The sequence below is a fragment of the Cavia porcellus genome, unplaced genomic scaffold, assembly GCF_034190915.1.
Source record: "Cavia porcellus strain 051 isolate PalLab524CR breed Dunkin Hartley unplaced genomic scaffold, mCavPor4.1 scaffold_3, whole genome shotgun sequence".
Lineage (NCBI taxonomy): Eukaryota > Metazoa > Chordata > Mammalia > Rodentia > Caviidae > Cavia > Cavia porcellus.
The window spans coordinates 120,971,204-120,992,664 of record NW_026947486.1 but is presented as its reverse complement, the minus strand read 5'-3'; the positions used below and the strand labels follow the sequence as shown (position 1 = coordinate 120,992,664).

At 44.9% G+C, this 21,461-nt stretch overlaps 1 protein-coding gene across 1 annotated transcript; it reads left to right on the top strand.

Moving 5' to 3' along the window:
* The first annotated feature begins 290 nt into the window (after positions 1-290).
* Mpp1 (MAGUK p55 scaffold protein 1) lies at positions 291-21,310 on the top strand. Its single transcript, XM_003462127.5, has 12 exons — positions 291-521; positions 8,077-8,220; positions 8,476-8,554; positions 9,556-9,641; positions 12,048-12,116; positions 14,175-14,371; positions 15,685-15,791; positions 17,281-17,361; positions 18,078-18,158; positions 19,117-19,319; positions 19,559-19,633; positions 20,712-21,310. Exons 1-12 carry the CDS (start codon positions 420-422, stop codon positions 20,886-20,888), a joined length of 1,401 nt encoding a protein of 466 aa, XP_003462175.1. The 5' UTR covers positions 291-419; the 3' UTR covers positions 20,889-21,310.
* The last annotated feature ends 151 nt before the right edge of the window (positions 21,311-21,461 follow it).

Here is a 21,461-nt window from a genome sequence, read left to right as displayed (position 1 = left end):
GAAACTCAAGATGTTTTCGCAGCGCAGCCCCGGGAAGGTGCGCTGGCCCTGCTGCGCCCGCACCGCTTTGCAGAGGCAGTAGAGTGTGCTGACCGCCCACATCCTGGGGTTTCCTGAACCTCCTAGCCCCTGGGGTTGGCCTCCGTGACCCGCTGCTTGCCACCCTGGACATCCTGCTTCCCGCACCGCCCTCCGGGGCGCTTGCCCGCGGCGCGGGCGGGGCGCAGGCCAGACGGGGCGGGGCCTGGGCGGGGCGGGGAGGAGCCCCGCCCCCCCGCCCTCCAGGCGCGCAGATCGCGGGCTGGTGACGGTGCCGCCACGCTGCGTCCCTGCCGCCTCCACCGCCCCCCGGGCCCCGGCTCCCACAGAGCCTGGCCCCGCGCCCCGTGCCCTGCGTCCGGCGTCCCGGCTGCTGCGAGATGACGCTCAAGTCCAGCGAGAGCGAGGGCGGGGGCGGCATGCGCACGGCGCTGTCCGACCTCTACCTGGAGCATTTGCTGCAGAAGCGCAGCCGGCCCGAGGTGAGCAGCGCTGCGCGTCCCCAGGGTGAGGGGCTTCGGCACGTCCTCAGCTTCGCCATGCGCCGCGGGGCTCCGCACGCGCGCTCTCGACCCCGAGAGGTTTGAACCGGAGGGCCGCGTTCGGGAGTCCTGGCGCCCAGGCGGAGGGCCTCAGCGGCTAGCGGAGTGGGGACCCGGCCAGCGCCCCGCTGGGCTCGTCCGGGCCCAACGCCGGTGAGCGTCGGCCACGGTGTCTCTGCCCTGTGGGCAACCAGAGGCCGCGGCTGGGACGCAGCACCGATTGAGGCCAGGGCGAACTTCCCCGTGGACGGAAATCAGCAGCAGAAGGACTTGCGGGGACACGTCTGAGAGGAGCTCGGCCTGCTCCTTGTTGCAGCGTTGTGTTTTAGGTCACTAGACCTATATCTGAAGCGCTGGCTCGCTCGTCGTGTCCCCCAAGCTGAGGGCAGATGGGGTAGCCTGTGTGGCTCTGTGGGGAGGACAAGGAGGCCACGAGTTTCCGAGGCAATTTTGACCTCCAGCTTCCAGGGATGCGCATAAATAGCTATTAACCTCTGTCCTCGGTCCCCGGGGAAAGGCTGGGTTTGCTTACAACTTCGCCAAGCCACCTGCCACCCCAGACTGGAGCGCCCCCCACCCCGGGAGCGGTCCCCTGCCCCTGGGATTCACGGAAGTGCTCGCACGTAAAGTAAAGCTGGCATGGGGTGGACAGATAGGGCTACCGAGCAGAACCTGTGGGTTAGACAGAACATTCAAACATGATGCTTGATGATGCTGTCAGACGAAGGTGAAGCAGAAAAGGCCTTACCGGGAAGATGACTCAAGCGAAACCCTGTTACAATTTTCTTTATATGAAAGGAAGAGAAAAAAAGGAGAGAATCAGAAAGAAGCTCCATGTGAAGAAAGTTGCATCCCAGTTTCCTAATCCGGGCTTTGACTTCCTCTTCCCCACAGCCTCCGCCTCTGCGTCACTTCCCCTCCCCAGCCGATTTTGGGAAAATGACCATTTAATCTTGCCTTTATGCGCTTTTAACAACGCGGGAAGACTGTAGCAATTCCCTACTTAAAGGGAAAAAAAATCTCCACATCACTGAAATGTCACCTGATTTCAGTCTTCCTGGTGGCATCCTCTCATGACAGTTTTGACTGTAACAACTTGCAGGGAGGGGGAATTTCCACAGCAAAGAATTATCAGACTCAAAATATCACTATCACTGAAGGAAATATCTGTTCCTGACTTCAGTGTCTTCTCTCAGGAGAACACATAAGGTAGGAGAAATAAGTCACGTGATAAATTTGAAGCTGTATGTGTGCCACATTCCTATAATCTCAGGTACTCAGGAAACTGAGGCAGAAGGATCATACACTCCACGCCAGCCTAGGCAATTTAGAGAGACCTCATCTCAAAATAGAAAAGGACCAGGGGTGTGGGTCGTGGTACATGGGTTCATTTTATCAACAAGGGATACTAATTTTTTCTAGTTTTGGGGGGAAAGTTATAAAGGTCTTAAACATGAGGGACAGAAAAAGAAGACAGACTTCAGACCATGCCCCATTTGGGAAATTTGGGAAAAAGAATAAATAATTGTAAAATTACACCTTATTTTCTAGGACACATTGTGTAAAAAGAAAAGACTTGAATGGCAATATTTCTTCCTTTAATGATACAACTGGACTAGGTAGAGTTGGTGTATCATTATAGATCCCAGGAGTCTGGGAGGCTGAGGCAAGAGGGTCACAAATTCAATCCCAACCTGTACCACTCAGTAGGATCCTGTCTCAAAGGAAATAATTAGGCCGGAGATTTAGCTCAGCGGCGTAAGCACCTACCTTGCAAGCATGTGGTCATGAGTTTGACCCCTGGTATCAAAAAAAAGAGAAAGAATTAAAAAGACTGGTGGTATAGATCAATATGAAGGCCTCAATCAGAGAAAAAAAGTTCTTTTTCGGGCAGTGTAGTATGTAATCAGGAGCAGATGTCCTGACCACACACCCCACAGATTCAGGTGAGGCTTGGCTTCCTTTGTACCCAGAATGTGTTGTGTTTCACAGTTGCCTACTGAGGCTCTGCACAGGCCGCTCCCTCTGCCATTTTAGGCACCCCTCACTGCCTCACAGCACTCTACAGCTCCTTGGGAGGAAACATCTGCAGCGAGGTTCAAAGGGCAGAGACAGTTGCTCAGAGGAAGTTGGAATCAAAAAAGGCATGAAAAACAAACTTGGCCTGGGGTGTGGGGGTAGAATGGCCGACTGAGGTTGGATTTCTCATCCAAATGTTGGGCTGAAGAGTAGGTGACAATGAACAGAGGAAAGAACAAACATTTGTTCAGCCTACCATTCAGCTCTCTGCCAACTCCTTCCATAGGGGAACTTAGAAGGCTCAGGCCAAAAAGGCAAGTGGACCTCCAGATGGCAGATCCCGAGAGTGGCCCTCAACACCTGGTAGGCAACCTTGTCATGCAGTGCCTGGGGCTGGGTGCACACAGGTGCCCACTTTGGGACTAACACAAGAACTATAAACATGACCAAGAGTGCTCCTAGGAATTAGAAAAAAATCAACACTGTTTACACACTGATAGGACCTGGGGCAAGAGGAAGGCCTGAGACTCAGGACTTTCTGGCAGGCACTGTCTTAAAATCATACATTAACGAGGCACTTTGTTTCCCAGGCACTAAATCCATCCAAGAGCACGTCCATCAGTCCAAAGGCCAAGTGTCTAATGATCTTTTCCAGTGTGCTTTATCTCCGAGTGCCTGCAAAGGTCTCTCTTTCCGCTGAAGAAAAACAGGAAACCCAAGTAGCACCATTCCTCATAGAACACAGCCCTGCTCGTCCAGATAACCTGCCATCAAACCAGTGCCGAGACTGTGTGTAACAGTGTCACCTATTAAATCCAGTTCACTTTCAGTACTGAGGATTGACTCCAGGGTCTGTGCCCTGAGCTGCATCCCCAGTACTTTTTTAAAATTTTGATACAGGGTCTTGCTAAATTGCCCAGGCTGTGCTGAAACTTGTGATCCTTCTGCCTGAGCTTCCCAGAGTTCTGGCGTTACACTCAGCGCCACAAGACCCAGACAAAAATCAAATCCTTATCTCTACTTTTTAGCTGATATTTGGAGTGGTGTACAAACTGTCTGAGCTTAAAGGACAAGTAAGTCAAAGGTACAGATGAGAGTTTGTAAGGGTTCAAACAGAACATGATGCAGCAGTTATAAATAGAATAGATTTATGGGCCATTGGTTTCTGCTTTGCTGGTTACTTTTGGAACTGTATGTGTTTATTCCTTGAGTTCCTGTCCAGCCAGCGCTAGTGCTACTAGAACTTTCTTGTTCCCAAGAGTAGTGGCCCCTTCTTTCATTTCTTTTCATGTTACCTTAGTCTCCATCACATATGTGTGCATCTTCATATCATCACAGTGCTGACATTTGCAGTCTGTTCTTTATGTATAACTGTTTCAGGATTTGTCTATGGGATGATTCAAAAATGTGAAAATTAGCCGAGTGTGATTATGCACACCTGTCATCCTAGCATTCAGGAGGTTGAGGCAGGAGACCATTGAAAGTTTGAGTTCAATGCCAGCCTGTACTAATAACAAGGCATTGTCTCAAAAAACAAAACCCCAGAAAGAAAGAAAAGAGTGAAAATCAGTAAATGTTTTTCATAGTCTTAGAATTGATTGCTCACCCTAAATTCCTCTTCTCACATGAAGAGCTTCATAGGCACAGCTTGAGGTGGCCACATCTCACAGTGCTGGCCAGCATCACAGGAAGAAGTGGCTATGGGGAGTTTGGGAATGGGTGCCATGGCCAGGCTCTTCTTCCCTGCCTAGAAAGTAGAGCTGAGCCCACGCCTGCACTCTGCACAGTAGTGCCGTTCTCTGCACCATCCTCAAGCACATCCTGAGCTTGAGCTGTCAGCTCTTCTGGATCAGTGCTTATTCCTTCGTCTCTTTCTGCGTTCATGCAGTGACTTTACTGTGCTTTCCTTTGGTGTATGTGGATTTCTGTCCTCATCCTTTGCTCTAACTTTAAAAGGGTTGCGATTGAGGGAGGACCAGGCCCAAATAAGGACCTATGTGGCTACCTTGAATGTGAAGCCCAGTCACTTAGGAAAATCTCATTTGTCAGAATAGAAAGCGTTGTCTTTTGTTGGGCTTTTAGAAATGAGAAGCTTTCATTTGCCTGGTTAGAAATGAATCATTGTGACCTAAATGTGAAGAGACGCATGAAATTTTGAATACTGAGTATTTTCCTTAGCAGCATCATTCAGGATTGGCAGATGTGTGCAGTATCTTCCTGGCTGAGGCCTTCAGTGACTGAGTGCTTCTAGGCATTATGCTGAGCACGCATTCATCGCAACCCTACATGGTCACTCTGTTGCCGATCTTGTCTTAGTTGAGGAAATGAAAGCATAGGAAGGTCAAGATTCTTGCCCCAGTTACCCAGCTATTCGTAAGAGCCAACTCAGTGTATATATTTCCATTAAGAGGCACACCTCAGATTGCTAACCTGTGCTGTTTTATGATTTGTTTCATTAAAGCATTGCCTGTATCTAGTACATGATTTGAAAGGTATGATGATACTGCAGAAGCAACTTCCTTCTCACCCAGTCATGGACCTACCCAACTCATGCCCTTAGAAGCAACCTCAACGTCTTATGTTTCCTGCTAGTGACAGTCTCAGACACAAATATATTCATTTTATCACTGTTTAAACTGATGCTAGTGTACTTGTCCTCATGTTTTTTTTTTCAACTTAGCAATATGGCTTCAAGATGACCTCAGAAACTCCTTGTCACAGTGACATGGTATTTCTGCATTCAGTGTTAACTGAATCATCGAATCCTCTACTGTAGAGTACTTAGGAGTTATGTGAAGCTCTGAGCTTTCAGGTATCCTATGTTAGTTTTCAAATTGTGACCTTATTTTAGGCAATTTTTTCAAAATGCAGTGTCATCTAATGTAGTGTCATATGAGTTTTGGGAAGTTCTAGTTGCTAGGCAAGGGAGTTTCTGTTTCTCAGTACTTCCCACATCTCAGATCCCTGGGTCAGGAGCACTGCTTTAGACCCCACTACCTCCCCTCAAGGTCTGCTGACTTCTAGGGAAGATGTGGTGAATTCGAATCGAAATGTTTTATGAGACTTGTGTCTGTGTCCCAGACCTCCTCCTCTCCCATCTTTTGTCCACTTCTCTCTGGACTCATAACTGGGTCTTTGCATACCCCTTGGAAACAGATACTCCCACCCAGCACTTCTTTGCCAAGGGCGTGATGAGGTACACTCCTCACAGATCTTCCTTCCTTCTGGGAAGACTATCCCGCCTCACTGTCTTGCAATCACCCCTGGGCGTGGCCAAGCTGCAGTGGACATCAGTTTTCAGCTTGTGCCCAAATACCAAACTGACTGTTCCATACACTGCTCAGGCCTGTTCCTTCTCCTCCAGGCAGACATATCTTTTTTTATTTAATATTTTGTCTGGGATTGGTAGGGAGCTTATTCAGAGGATTCCATGTGGCCTTTTTTACTGTGACAGTACTCACTTCAAGTCCTGGGTCCCATCACCATTAGTTGATCAGTAACCAACAAAAACTAAGGAGTATTTCAAGGAAAAGCGTGATTGTGTGGGATTTCAGACATGTGGTGCTTTGGGCATTGAGGAAAAGCATTGCTATGTGAGATTCCTGCCAAAATTGCATAATCCCAACCTAATTATGGCAAAACAGCAGACAAACCCAATTTGAGAAACATGTACAAGGCCACAGAAGTCAAAGAAAGATTGAGGAACTTTACCAAATTAAGAAAGAGTGAAGAGATAAAATTGCATGATCCTCGCTTGGGAGGTAAACTATTGTTACCAAGGCCATTATAGGGACCCTTGATGATATTGAATAAATTTAATAGCATTATATCAGCGTTGTTCTCAGTTTTGAGAATGTTCTGTTCTTTGAAAACATACAGAAGCATTTATGGGTTTGAACTGTCAAGCAAAACAGTTCCAAACTCTAATTTTATAACATAAAAAGAATGCTACAGTGGCACTGCTGGTTCACCTCTTTTGGCATATGAGGGAGTGGAGTGGCATCTTGCTGGTTGAGATCTGCACGATTTCCTCAGTTTACACTTCCATCTGCAGGTATGAGAGCTCCAGTTCCTGTTCCATGCCTTGCCTTCTTACTCTTCATTTCATTTCCCCCAATGTTTTGCTTGAAAAATGTCAAAGTTCCTGAGAAGATAAAAGAATTTTATAATCCAGGTAGTCATGACTCTTAGGTTCTATAGTTGCCATTCTGCTGTGTTTGTCCCAAAACACCCATCCATCATCCTTTTTTGTGGTACAGGACATTGGATCCAGGGCCTCATGCATGCTAGCCAAGTGTTCTGAGCCTCATCTAAAGCCTTTTTTATTTTTTAAATTTTGAGACAGTGTCTTGCTAAATTTTCAGGCCTCAAATTTGGTGTGATCCTTCTGCCTCCACCTCCCAAGTCACTGGAATTACAGGTGTGTACTACCACACTCTGTCACTTTTTGCTTTTTTTTCAGGGTGGGGATGACATTTCAAAATAAATTGCAGATATTATAACATTAGATTTTTAAGAACTTCAGCATGTATATCATTGGCTAGAGAGTTCAATATTTGTTTATAGGTTATTTTGAGGTAAAATGTATATGCTGCGAAATGCACAAATCTAAAGTGTACCATCAGATGAATGTTAGCAGATGCATAAGTCTGTGTAATTCAATCCCATATCATGCTACAGAATATTCTTAGCACCCCAGAAAGTTCTCCTGTGCGCCTTTCCAGGTAATTCTTTCCACATCCCATCAGAGGCAACCTCTGTTTTTCAATTTTTTACAATAGTTTCATTTATTCTAAAAGTCTTATATAAGTCATAGCATATGGTACTCTCTTTTTGTAAGTCTTTCACTGCATATAAGTTTTGTGGGATTTATCAATCATGTGTATTGATCATTTGATCTTTTTCATTGCCAAATAGTATATCTTTGTATGGATGGATCATGGGTGATTTATACATTCTCCTGTGCCAGAACACTTGCATTGTGTCCAGGGTTCAGCTAGTGTTGGGGCTGGGGATTTAGCTCAGTGGCATAAGCGCCTTCCTTGCAAGTGTGCGGTCGTGAGTTTGATCCCTGGTACCAATAAAAACGAAAAAGACAAAAAAAAAAAAAAGAATGTGAAGCCATTATGTACATTCATGTATAAATTTCTGTGTGGACAGATGTTTATCTTGGATGAATCTTGAGGAGTGGGATTGCTGGGCCGGTGTGTGTATTTAACTTTACAGAAGAAATTGCCTTGCTGCCTTCCATGGTGGCTGTGCCGTTTAACACCTCTCCCAGCAGCAAATGAGAGTTCTGTGCTTGCATCACCTGTCTTTTTCGTGTTAGCCGTTCTAGTGGGTGTATGATGGTTCTAATTTAATTTCTGTCTCCCTGATTACAGTGATGTTGAACATTTTTGAGTTGCTGTGTGTGGGCTGATCATGAGCCTTTGCTGTTTATTTTACCCACTGCTCTCTTGTTTGAACTCGGCAGGCTGTGTCCAGCCAGCTGAACGCCGTAACCGAGGACATGTACACCAACGGGTCTGCTGCCCCAGGAAGCCCTGCCCAAGCCAAGGGGCAAGAGGTGCGGAAAGTGCGACTCATACAGTTTGAGAAGATCACAGAGGAGCCCATGGTAATCCCATTTCATATTGTCATCCATGACATACCCCTCCCTTATGTAAGTCTCTGGATCACAAGAGTCAACTTGGCCACTGTGTCTGAGTCCCCACTGCAGCTCCTCGGAGCAAGCTTCCTGCCTGCTCTGGTTGAGGACCATTCCAGGTATAAACCGGAAGTGTTTCTCCTGAGAAGCTGCCATAGGCTCTTTTAAAAAGAACCTCAAAGAGAGCTTCAAGTACAGCTCACCGTGCCATTACCTTTCTTTCAGGGAATCACCCTGAAACTGAATGAAAAACAGTCCTGTACTGTGGCCCGGATTCTTCACGGTGGTATGATCCATAGACAAGGTACACTTCAGGGATCCTGCATTGAGTTTTATTCTGGAATTAATCATTTACTGCCTGTTAGTGGCATGGGACATGACGATTCTAATACTCAAAACTGATAGCATTTTTATATGAATCTTAATAAGTGGCTACTTAGAAAATTTCATGATAAGATTTAATACAACTTACCCATCACTGCACCATTTTCTGCTAATATTTTTCTAGTGAATTAATATTTGAAGCATTGCTCCATGCCACCCATTGCATTAGACTTTGAGTCCACAGCAGTGAAGGAAACAGATCATCTGTTGTGTGCTGGAGCTAGCAATTTATACAGAGAAAACAGACATTGTTGTGTTGCCTTAATGTTAAAGTATCATCAATTCTCAGGTGCATCATTTAGTAAAATCTGTTTTAGTGGGTGATGACAGAACAGAACAATGTGTTAGAACAGGACATGCTTTAGCAGTCAATAGTAGCCTGTACTTAGCCATCTGATTCATGCCATTCTTTGGGCATTGCATGGAACTTTTCTTAATGTTGGGGTTTTGGCTACTCATATGAGTTTTTCCTACCTTATTAACTCTCACCCTTTTATGGTTATGGTTTTTCTGATATCCAATATAACACAAATATTGGTAGCCACTCTACATAGAATCCAAACATTGATTATCTTTACCATTTAGGAGCATTTTGGAGTTTTAGCTAAATAATAGCAAAGGAACATTGAACTTGCTGCTGAATGAGACTACTCCTGTGCTTTGTCTTGCCTTGTTGGCATGTCTGAGTTTCCTGGAGTCAGGAATTTGAGGACAGGGTACTTGCCTTGATACTTCAAGTGATTCAAACAAACATTTAATCTCTTGTGGTTAAATGTTTTAAATCTGAGTATTTCACACAGTCTAGCTTATAACATTTAGATCGTGGTTCCTCTCCTCTGCTATCTTGAGTTACACTGACAGCTAGCTTGAACTTTTATTCCTTTATGCTCTATTTTTTTTTGTTTGTTTGTTTCCTGGCAGGCTCCCTTCACGTGGGGGATGAGATCCTAGAAATCAATGGCACAAATGTGACTAATCATTCAGTAGATCAACTGCAGAAGGCCATGGTAGGTTTTCTTTATGCTAGATGAATGTTTTCATGAGGTATTGATGCCCTTTAATATCAGTAGACCTCATTTCTCTACCAGAGTGTTTATACTTTGCTGGGGGGGCTGTGGTTATATCAGATATTACTCTATATAAAGAATGATATTTTTCCATTTTCATTTGATGAAACTCTGAAGCCAGGCAAATAACCAAGAACATCGTGTCAGGTATTGGAGAGAACATTGTGCTGAGAGGAAAGAAAGCAGGCTGTTTCTATTCCTACTCCTTCTCCAGCAGACCAGTTTGGTGAAAGCCGGACCCTCGCCCCTCGGCATACTTTTCATGCACCCTCACTTGAGAATGCCCAGTATATGTGCATGTTCCTCCACTAAACCCTCTTCAGCACTCCCTGCCCCCTATAGTCCTAGGGATTGAACCCAGGTTCACTCCTAACACAGAGCTACATCCCTGGAAGTTTGTTGGTTTGATTGTTTCCCACTTCTGGGGATTGAACCTATGGTGTTTGGACTAAGCTACATCCGCAGCCTTTCTTTTATTTTTCACTTTTAGGCAGAGTCTTGCTGAGTCACTACACTGCCTAGACTGGATTTGAACCTGTGATCCTCTTGCCTCAGCCTCCCAGAGTGCTGGGATTACAGGCGTGAGCCATCACACCCAGCTGTTTATTTATTTGTTTATTTTTGAGACAGGGTCTGGCTAAATTGGCCTTGAATTTGGGATTCTCCTACCTCAGCCTCCTGAGTACCTGGGACTGCAGGCATGTGCCACCTATTTCTTGCCGAGATCCTGAGTAATACAGGAGCAACGTCATGGAATAGACCCCCAGATGGGCTTCTAACATTAAGCACGTGAAAATAAGCTCCTTGCTAAAAGAGATGGTGCACTAGTAAAAATTAATAATTTGAAAGTTTCTAAACTTTATTATAAAAATACAAGCAACCAGAGAGAAACATGGATGAAAAAAATAAGAAAAAACAGATGGCCAGTAAGCTTTTGAAAAGATATTCACTCACTGCAGCATTACAGTAGCGAGGACATAGGATCAGTGTGCAAGAAAGAGGAAATGTGTGCACGTAGGGGAATACTCCTCGGCCTTACAAAAAGAAGAAACTCCTTGTGTCTGCCATAAGGCAGATGAACCAGGAGGATGTTATGTGAACTAAGCCAAACACAGAAAGATAAACAGTATGTGAACTAATTTGTATCTGCAATCTAAAAAGTCTCACTTGTAGAAGTAGACAGTAAGGTGCTGCTTACCAGAGACTGGATTTCGAGCAGGGTAACAGGAAGATGTTGGTCAAAATATTCAAAATTCCAGATAGAGAAGAAGAAACCCAAGAGATCTTCTGTGCAACCTGGAAACTATACTTAATAACAATGATTTGTATTCCAGAGATTTGCTGAGAGTAGATTTTAAGCATCTTCACCACAAAAAGAGATAATATGTGGCATAATGCATGTGTTAATTAGCTCTATTTAGTCCTTTCACAGTGTCCACATATTTCAGAGCAATACCAGCATGCCAAATAATACGCAATTTTTCTTTCTCAAATTGAAACAGATAGAAGAGAGGAGAGAGGATGTTCAGCTTTAACAAAATTATAAAAGAGCCATGGAATACGTACCAACTATCAGATTCACAGAAATTTACAAAGAATGTTGCTGGTAGTAGTGACTCATGACTGTAATCCCAGCAGTCAGGAGGCTGAGTCAGGAAGATTGCAAGTTCAAGGCATCATGAGACTGTTTAAAAAATACAAATAAAAAAGAGATGTTGATACATACAAAAATTTAGAGAAAAAGAGCCTTCCTCTGCTCCCAGTAGGAATAGAATTGTTATAATCTTTGTAGAAAAATAATCAGAGGATAATTATTAAAACTCAAAATGTTCCTACCACTTGATTCTGCATTTCTACAGTGAGATTCAGTTCTATAAAAATCAAAATGTAATATGTAAGACACATGTTCAAGGTGTCTGTTGCAAGAGGTGAGACTTTATGTGACAGGGCTCTTTTTAGGAACTTCTGAGTACCTTTTGGGGGTCAACAGTGGAAAAAGGCAGCCCAGTGCAGTGGTGCAGGCCTGTCCTCTCAGTACTTGGGAGACTGAGGCAGGAGGATTATTGAGGCCAGCCTGGGCTACATAGACTCTGTCTCAAAACAAAGAGTAGTAGGAGGAAATCATTAGATTTTTCTTCACTATTCTTTGTGTGTTTTCATATCATTACTCTGGTTTTTGGAGAGTTCCTTAACTGTCCTACAAAAATGTAGGATCTCCAAATATAGACTAAAGATGGCTGCTGAAGGGAAAACCTGGGACTTTGATGGGGGAAATGACATCACAGAACCTGAAATTGTTTAAGATAGTTTTCCTTACAATTTTATTTCTTCTCTTTTTTTTAATAGAAAGAAACCAAAGGAATGATCTCTTTAAAAGTAATTCCCAACCAGCAAAGTCGTCTCCCTGCACTACAGGTAGGTGGCACCATTTTCCGTTATGTGTTATTTTTTTTGTGGTTTGATTCTGTGTGATGTGATTCTACCTTTAAACTGTAAATATCTCACAAGTGTGTGGCTGCATGGCTCAGGGACGCATTGGACATAAGCTGGTTCTCTCTAAGAGCCTAAGGGCTCACTCCCCTTAGGCACAGATGGTCAGCCAGGCAGTGGTGTGAGGGTGGCCCTAGGGGTGGTCATATGTCAAGGTGTTCACTTCTAAAACTCACTGGAATTGATTTTTGTATAGTATATTGTAAGGGTTTTTGCAGTTATTCTTTAATTGGCTAAGAATTTTAATCTGGAATGGACTTTGAATTTTATCAAGTTTTTTCTTCATCTAGTGAGAAGAACATACGATTTTCTTCTTTGCGTTGCTGAACTAGAACCTACATGATTGTGATTGTGCTTCTTGTACATTGCTATATTTGATTTACTGTTGTTTTGCTTTAGATTTTTACATCTCTGTTGCTGAGAAAGATTACAAGATTCTTGTCACATTTCAGTATCTTGGTTATACTAGACTTATAAAATGAACTGCGAAAATGCCATCATTTCAGAATGTCTCATTTTGTATGAGATCACCTTTGTTTCTTTCAAATAATGTTTGAAAACTTTACCAGCAAAGCCACTGGCTCCCCTCTTCTCTTCCTCCCCTTTCTTGTCTCTGTCTCTGTCTCTCGGAAGGAAACAATGAAATAGAATTTTCATAATTCTTTTTTGATGGATATATAAGGTATGAGCAAAATACACAGCAAATGTTTAAATTTAATAATGTATTATTGTGAAAGGCACACATTAACATGAATCCCCTGCAAAATCCCTCACTTTAAACATACTTACCTTCTCACTCATGCCACTTTCTGAAGCAGTTCTGGAAATTCTTTCCTGAATGTCTTTATAAGATGTAACCAAAGTGCCATCCAACAGAAAGGCAGGCTCATAAAGCCCTTACAGTGCATCTCATCCACCTTAGCCACCAGATCGGACATGGTACGCTTCTGGCTCTTCCTTAAAATCAAAATGACCATGAAAGATCAACATTTTGAATAAATTCAGGACACTGAGGCAGCCACAGCAGTGCAATTAAAGACCCTTAATTCTTTACCTTCTCTTTCCTGGGGAAAAAAAAAAGACCCTTAATTCTACTGGTAAATTGTCTTCTCTGTTTTGTTAACATCATTAATCTTTCCAAAGAATCAAGTTTGCCTTTATCTTCTTAGTGCTATTTCCTTTTTTATTTCTTTCTACTCTTCATTATTTTTTCTTTCTTTGGGTTGGATTTGACCCCCTAATCTCACTATCACAGCTAGTCAGTATTAAGTTCTGGTATGGTTTCTTCCTTTTTTCTACGCATAAGTCAATACTTGTTTTTTATTTTGAACATACTAGGTATTGTTTTTAATGACATTCTCATTTAACATCATAGCAACAGCATTTTCCAGGGCATTAAATAGTCTACAAATTACAGTTTATGGTTTCATGGTAACATATTCAGTATATGACTATATTTAACCAATTCCCAACTCTTGGTGAATTAGGTTGTTTCTGATACTTCACTCTTTTAAGAAGCAGTGCTTGATCAGTGCTGTGATGGGCAGGCTTATCACTGCTGACACTTCTCAGATAAATGAAAGAAGGGGAATGTAGGAATATTAACATTTGAGGACTTAGGGCACATCCATATTGTTTAGACTGTCTACCAAGTTTATTTCAACGGGTCAAGAGATCACATACATTTTAGATAGTTGTCACTCTGTACTCTGAGACATACAGCTCAGATCCAATAACTGAAAATATCCAGATCAGGAAGGCATATCATTGCCTTCTTGCTCAGAGGATCAGTTCTGACCCTGTGCAGATGTGACACCAGGCACTTGTGATTGCTTCATACCCCATCTACCCTGTCTCCCCTTCTCCCCTGGCACTCTCTTCCCCAAGAAGGAATGCAGAGCAGCAGGATGTCTCAGTCCACACTTAGAGGGTGGTCATTCTCTTGAGACTGCTGCCTGCAGTTTCCTTTGCTTTCTTTTTCAGATGTTCATGAGAGCACAGTTTGACTACGATCCCAAAAAGGACAGTCTGATCCCATGCAAGGAGGCAGGATTAAAATTTGTTACTGGGGACATTATCCAGATCATCAATAAGGACGACAGCAACTGGTGGCAGGGGCGGGTGGAAGGCTCCTGTAAGGAGTCCGCAGGACTGATTCCTTCTCCTGAGCTGCAGGAATGGTGAGCTGCCTGTGTGCAGATGGACTCTGCAGATGCAAAGAGCACATGCCTGCTCCAAATAATCACTTAGCTATATGACTCTGTTTTCTTTCGTGTAGTCACTGTCTCTCCCAGGCAGCCTCCCAGCTTCCCTGGCATAACAGGTGAAGGAGGGCCAGCAGCAAGCTGAGAAGCTTCACTGATAGCCATTGTATTCTTCACTCAAAAGCCTCCTCTGCATTTAAAAAGCCCTCCCTGGTCTCCTGCTTTCCCACTCTGTGCTGTTTCTGGGAAGACTCATGATTCCTGCAGGAAATGGTCACATTTTAAGCGAGTGTCTTTTGTACAGATCCCTGACACATAGAAGAAATAATTCCTGTCCCCACATCAGATTGCTCACCATAGTGAAAGGCTAGTGTATGAAAGAACACCCTTGAGCTTGTGATCTGCATGCTGAGCTTATGTTGCAGAGGCAGAGAGAGGGTCAGTTACTGGATATGAAGCCAGAGTTCTGGCTGATCTCATCTCTAGGGATGTTACAGTGGAAGGGAAATTATAAACATGGCACTGAACCACAGGATGTGCTTTGTAGAAATAAACTAAGCCTTAAAGCAACAGAAAAAATCCAGTGCAGACCCTTCGAGATGTTGTCAAAGCCTTGAGTGCATTGGCCATGAACTCTAGGTCATTTTCCGAGCTAACACCTTGCAAAGAACCCTGAAAGATCAGGAGCATAAGATGGCTGGAAAAGACCGGGGAAAATATGAATTGAAACTGTGGGGCTACAGCTCATTAGTGAGGCAGGAAATCAATTTGGTGGACTGCCACAACTATTTCTTTTAAAAATGACACTGAATAGAAATATTAGTAATAGAAAGTGTTGTTTCATTGATGCTGTTGTCCCAGTTGTATGTGTGTATGTCTATATTGAGATATATCCATTATAATACAGGATTGCAGTTGACAGTGTATTCCGATCATGGTTTGGGTACCCAAACAAAGGCAAGGACCCTGCCTCCTGGGTTCACCTCCAAGATGGAAGTACCCAGCCAGAGTGCAGGCTGCACTGAGGACAGGACAGGGTCGGGGCTCATTTCCTCCTGGAAAAACTTGCACTGCCAGGTGCTTGGATGCCCACATAAAAGCGCTCCAAGTGGAAGAGGGAGTGGAGATGGGTGAGCCCAGGAGCCAGCGCTGTGCCATGCGAAGTGCGTGTTTGGGTTGGTACAGAGTGAAGGGCGCCAGTCAGCTTGGGATCTGAGCATAGAAAGGAAAGGGGGTTATTTAGTGCTCTTATGGGACGGTAAGAACCTGTGGCCATCTGTTCCTGCCAGGCGAGTGGCAAGCGTGGCTCAGTCTGCTCCGAGTGAAGCTCCAAGCTGCAGTCCCTTTGGGAAGAAAAAGAAGTACAAAGACAAGTACCTGGCTAAGCACAGCTCAAGTAAGCTTACCAAGTACCCCGCTTCCCCAGCTCCAGCCTGGTTCCCCGCTCTTTAAACAGCAACACAGAGGTGGAGGGGCAGGGCACATGTTCTCCCAAAGCACTGGGTGTTCTGGTTTCCTTCACCACTGCAGTCAAGGCTCGGGTGGCCCATGCTTTCCTTGGAGTGACAGCACCTTCAGCATCACCTGGCTGCAAGCCCTGGGCAGCTGCAGAGAGGAGCCCTGCTCTTGAGAACTAATTCTGGCTTGTTTTTTTTTAACCTCCTATAGCTGAAATCATGGCAGTGATCTCTCAGTATCTATAGGGATTAGTTCAGGCATCCCTGTGTACACCCAAACCCTTGGATTTTGAAGTCCTTTATTTAAAGTGCTGTAAATACCATGTAAGTTGTTGTTGAACCAGATTGCTTAGGGAAGAATTACAAGAACAAAACATATGTATGTATTCAAATACTTTTAATCCATTGTTGATTGAGTCTGTGGATGCACAACTCATGGATATGGAGGGCTAATTGTAAAGAATTGTAAGTAGGTTTAAGCAGGTGGCTAGTAACAAGTGAACAGTAGTCTACCATTCAGCTACTGTTCATTAAACGTTTCCACTTTGTTGGGAGCATTCTGAACAGAGAGATGATCACGAGCAGATCATAAAAGCCCAAGTTTCCGGACATGTCAGAGCTCTACACAGAGTAGCCAGGGCCTGGGAGATGAGGTGAGGTTGCGTGGACACTGTTGGCATTACTGAGCTCTAAGTGCCTGTGAGATGGCCAAGCCACACTCCCAGGGGAGCTGAATCCAAGGGAGCATCTAGGTTGGAAACAGAAGTTACCAGGTTACTGAAACTAGGGAGAAGGGAGAAGTACAGCAGACCAAAAAAGTCAGCTGAGAGAGAACAGAAAGTCTAAAACATCTGGACAAATCAGAGTCCAAAGAGCTGGCTGACAGTTGCATTAGGGGTTCACATGGAGGTTGCTGAGGAAACCAGATCAAGGCACAAGGGAATGTACCACTGTTTCAGTTTACTCAAACAGACTTAGTTTACCCTGACATCCTGTTCTTCCTAATTCTTATCAGTATCGCACCTGTTTGCCCCAGACAACCGCCTAACAGATCCGATTAGACATAGCCATCTTCAGTCCCCAGTAAGGTTACATTCAGTTCCGATTCCCCACGATGTAAACAGTAAGTCATAGGGTTAGGCACGGTTGAGCTCCTACTGCCTTCATCCCAGCCCCTGGGCTTGATCTTGTGCCCAGCAGCCAAGGGTTAGCCTTTCAGAATCTAAATGGGAGGACATCAGTCCCTTGCTCAAAACTCACTTGTCACTTTAAGATGAAAACAAATGCAATCCGAAGCTCCCCGCTGCCTCCCAGCCTTAGCTCTGACATCACCCTCCCTGTTTGGCTGGGTGTCAGTTCCTTAACCCTGGCCAGCTCCTCCCACCCAGGCTGTGGAAATGAATGTTGCTCCATTTTCCCTACCTCTAGTTTTTGACCAATTGGATGTTGTTTCCTATGAAGAAGTCGTTCGGCTCCCTGCATTCAAGAGGAAGACCTTGGTGCTGATCGGTATCTTCTCACTGTCCACGTGCTGTTTTGCTAATTCCAGAATACATCTCTGTCCCTGCTTTCCACCAGGGTCCGCCTCACACATGCAACCAAACCTTATGGGTTGTCTGCTATTTGGCTGTGTTTGGTCCTAAACCCCTTTGTCCCTGTGGCTGGCAGGAGGGCGTGCCAGTGATAGGCTTTCGGTTTACATAAACTTACAGCTTCGCTAGCCTAGCAAGGACCCTCAAAAGTCCTCTGAGCTGTGTAGCTTTCCCTGTGCCCTCAAAAGACTGTGACCTGAAGTAGAATGAGTCCTTGCTTCCAAGTGTGGAGCCTTGGCCCTGTGAGTGGCTTAACTTCCCATCCTTGCAGCCAAAACACTGGTTGGTTAGAGGATCTGTTATAGTTTGAGGGAAGTTCCCATCAGAAACATTGACTTAAATTTCATTCTATTAACTTTGGAAACTCAGAAAAATGAATATGCTTACAAAATAAACAGAAAAACCCATGGTAGCTAGTTCTTTTATGGAAATGACAGTTTCATGCTGCATCCTGACCCTTAGCCCTCAGAAAAAGCCTCCTCCCCCACAGATGCATAAAAGAGGGCAGGAACCAACTTGGTCATCCCCAATTCAAGAGCCCTGAACCGAGCCTGTTTTCAGCTGTCCCATCCCCACTTCTGTCCCCACCTTTATCTTAGACTCAGTGAGGAAGCTTCCTTTTCTCCCACGCAGGAGCCAGCGGGGTGGGTCGAAGCCACATTAAGAACGCTCTGCTCAGCCAGAACCCGGAAAAGTTTGTGTATCCAGCCCCATGTAAGTAGCTCTTGCACTTTGCAGGGTGACAGGGAGCCTGAGGGATGGATCATCCATGTGTCAGGTAGCTGTCCACTCTCTGCCTGAGACACCATGTGGTCTTTTGTTGTAGTTTTACTTTTAAATGTTTGATTATAAAACTAAAAATTTGGAAAGAAAAGTTTATACCCACCATAGCCTCAACAAGATAACTTGTGTTGTTCTCTTCTATATACCGGTAACAGAAGCTGTAGTAAACATTTTTTACTCTTTTTAAAAATTATTAAGAATTAAAATTCATTAGCTGGATATGGTGGCACATACCTGTAATCCCAGCTACTCAGAAAGCTGAAGCAGGAGGGTCCCAAGTTTGATGCCAGCTTGAGCAATTTAAGACCCTGTTCAAAATGAGAAATGAGAAGGCCAGGGATGTAACTCAGTGGTAGAGTCCTTGCCTAGCATGTTAAAGGCAGAATGAATATATATATATATATATATATATATATATATATATATATATGGACTCCCTTCTGCTTTTATTTTTGGGTGGGGACTGAGACAGGATCACACTATGTAGCCCATGCTGACTTTGAACTCCCTGCCATCCTCTTGCCTCAGCCTCCAGAGTGCTGAGGTGACAGGCGTGTGTCACCGTGCCCGGCTCAGAGATCTCTTAAAAATATTTTTGGCTGTCATTTCTTCATTTTTGAGCTTCAGTATTCCTGGGTTTTGTGGTTGGAAAAATGTAACTTTATGTAGGGAAAATGATACAGATTTCTCACATTGGGCTTTGCTTCTTGAAAATTATGTGCCAGGCAGATGGGTTTCTTAGTCTTCACTGCCATCTGGCATCACCCCTAAGAAGCCCATAGTAGGACACTCCCTGTCATACTCTCAGCTCCATACAGACAACATGGGCCAAGGCATTAAGAGATGGTGAGGACCTGAGCTCATCGGGAATTGGTGTCCCTCTCCACAGACACAACACGGCCACCCAGGAAGAGTGAGGAGGATGGAAAAGAGTACCACTTCATCTCAACGGAGGAGATGACAAGGAACATCTCTGCCAATGAGTTCTTGGAGTTTGGCAGCTACCAAGGCAACATGTTTGGGACCAAATTTGAAACTGTGCACCAGATTCATAAGCAGGACAAGATTGCTATCCTTGACATCGAGCCCCAGGTGCAGAGGCTCGGGAAGGCAGGAGTGCTGGTCTGGCCATGTGGGGCACAGAGTGGAATGCGAAGCAAGCTCTTGGGAATCTTGTGGGAGCTTGGGCTTGCTTCCTATGTTTAGTGGGGTGAGCCTGGCACAAGAGGTGTTGGGCTGGAAATTTCCAGGTTTGATAAAGCCCAAAGCTCCTTATTGGGAAACAATGTATTTTGACACCTGTGCTTTTTTCTTTCCCTTTCCTCTACTAGACGCTGAAGATTGTTCGGACAGCAGAACTATCACCTTTCATCGTGTTCATTGCACCTACAGACCAGGGTGCCCAGGTAAGGGCATGGCCATGCAGGGTGGTGAGGTTTCCCAGGCCAGGGTTGCCCGTAGGATGCCAGCTGCACCTCCTCTGAGGTCAGGGAGACAAAAGACACACAGGAACAAAACAAATAGCCCTCCAGGACTGGCTCTGTTCTTGACGGGTATGGCTGGGTCCTACCAGAAGAGGTGGACAGCTGAGCAGGTCCTGCTGTGCCCTGGCTATGGGCTCAGGTGGGTGTGCCAGAGGGAGCTCCAGGGGACAGTGGCAGCACTAGACCCCCCTGCAGGGTGGCTTGGGGACAGGAGGCCTGTAAGTATCTGCTTGATTTTGTCCCATAACATGTTTGTTACATTTTTCATTTTGTGACAGTCTAATAGTGGGAAAATGGCATTCATGCTTTATCTTTTACTGTAAGAAACTAGCTTTTGATGCCATTAACAGCCATTTGTATTGTCTTTTATATAAATTACCTGGCCATATCTTTGGTTCATTTTCCCATTGGATTACTAGCCTTGTTCTTCCCCGTTTCTAGAAATTATTTATTAGGGTAATTGGTCCTTTGTGATGTGTTGCAAATATTATGCCCATTTTGGCATGTCTTTTACTAGTAGGCAGTTTTTTAGCTGAGTGACTGGTGAGCAGTTCAGAGTTGCACCTCTCATGGCTGTGGAATGGCTGGTAAAGACCATGTGGCTAGCCACTAGTCTCCCAGGAGACTCGAGTGTTTGTTTATTTATGGTACATTTGCCAGGCAGGCACCGCACCACTGAGCTGTCCCCAGCAGGAGACTCCATTACCATTAGTCTGCTGGGTATTGATTCTGAGATTCGCAAGTGTTCCTAACTGACCACCTCCCAAGTATCCAGGGTCTTTAGATCTTGGGCCCCCTAGGCAGGTGATGAGGCAGGTGGGCATAGTTGAGTGTCGAGCACTGCCCAGTGTGTTATGATGGCCCTGGTTCAACGCACAGTACAGCAAAAAGTAGTGATGGGAGTCAGGTAGTGCTAACAGCAACTAGTCTCCCATTTAAAACCCAGCCTTGGCCTCTGGGCTGGGCACGCTATACCATGGTTCTTCTCTTCTTGTTGCAGACAGAAGCTCTGCAGCAGCTGCAGAAGGACTCTGAGGCCATCCGCAGTCAGTACGCTCACTACTTTGACCTTTCCCTGGTCAACAATGGTGTTGAAGAAACCCTTCAGAAACTGCAGGAAGCCTTCGAGCAGGCATGCAGCTCTCCACAGTGGGTGCCCATCTCCTGGGTCTATTAAGCTCGCTCTCTGCATTTGAACTCCATTCCTCTTGCTTTAAGAAAAAAGGGCTGCTTCAACTAGTTCTGTCAGCTTCCAGCTCTCTGCAGTTGTCCCCAATAGGCCACCAGGATCTTACTCAGGCTGCTGAAGGGCTGGGTTTGGCTTTCCTGATGGGCCCTACTGATCTAGATCTCAAAAAGATGTCTGGAAGTTGGGGCAAGGTACTACCAAAATGCAACTGCTAATCAGAGATGCACAAAAAAGCAGTAAGTCCTGTCGCCCTGAAGCCGAGCTTCTCCACCTTCAACTGCACCGGGTATCTTTCCATTCTTTTCATTGTTCATTTGTGAGTTTCTAAAATGCCAGATGAAACAGCTGTGCAAGTTACATGCTCTAGGGAAACCCTCAAAGCAATAAAGATGTGGCTGTGAAAACACTAAGGACCTTGTGACTCTGATTTCATCTGCACCACACCTCTAGAAAGGGAAGTGCTTGCTGCCTGCTTCATTTAAACTGAGCAGTGCCATCAATGCCAGATGCCTTTCTTGGGTCCAGAGGTAGCTGAGATCATTCACAGCAGTGTGAGAAGCC

Coding starts and splice junctions, on each gene's coding strand:
- Mpp1 (XM_003462127.5), top strand. CDS start 420: ATGACGCTCAAGTCCAGCGAGAGCGAGGGCGGGGGCGGCATGCGCACG. Junction 8,555..9,555: donor TGGTATGATCCATAGACAAG/GTACACTTCAGG, acceptor GTTTCCTGGCAG/GCTCCCTTCACGTGGGGGAT. Junction 19,320..19,558: donor TCCTTGACATCGAGCCCCAG/GTGCAGAGGCTC, acceptor TTCCTCTACTAG/ACGCTGAAGATTGTTCGGAC.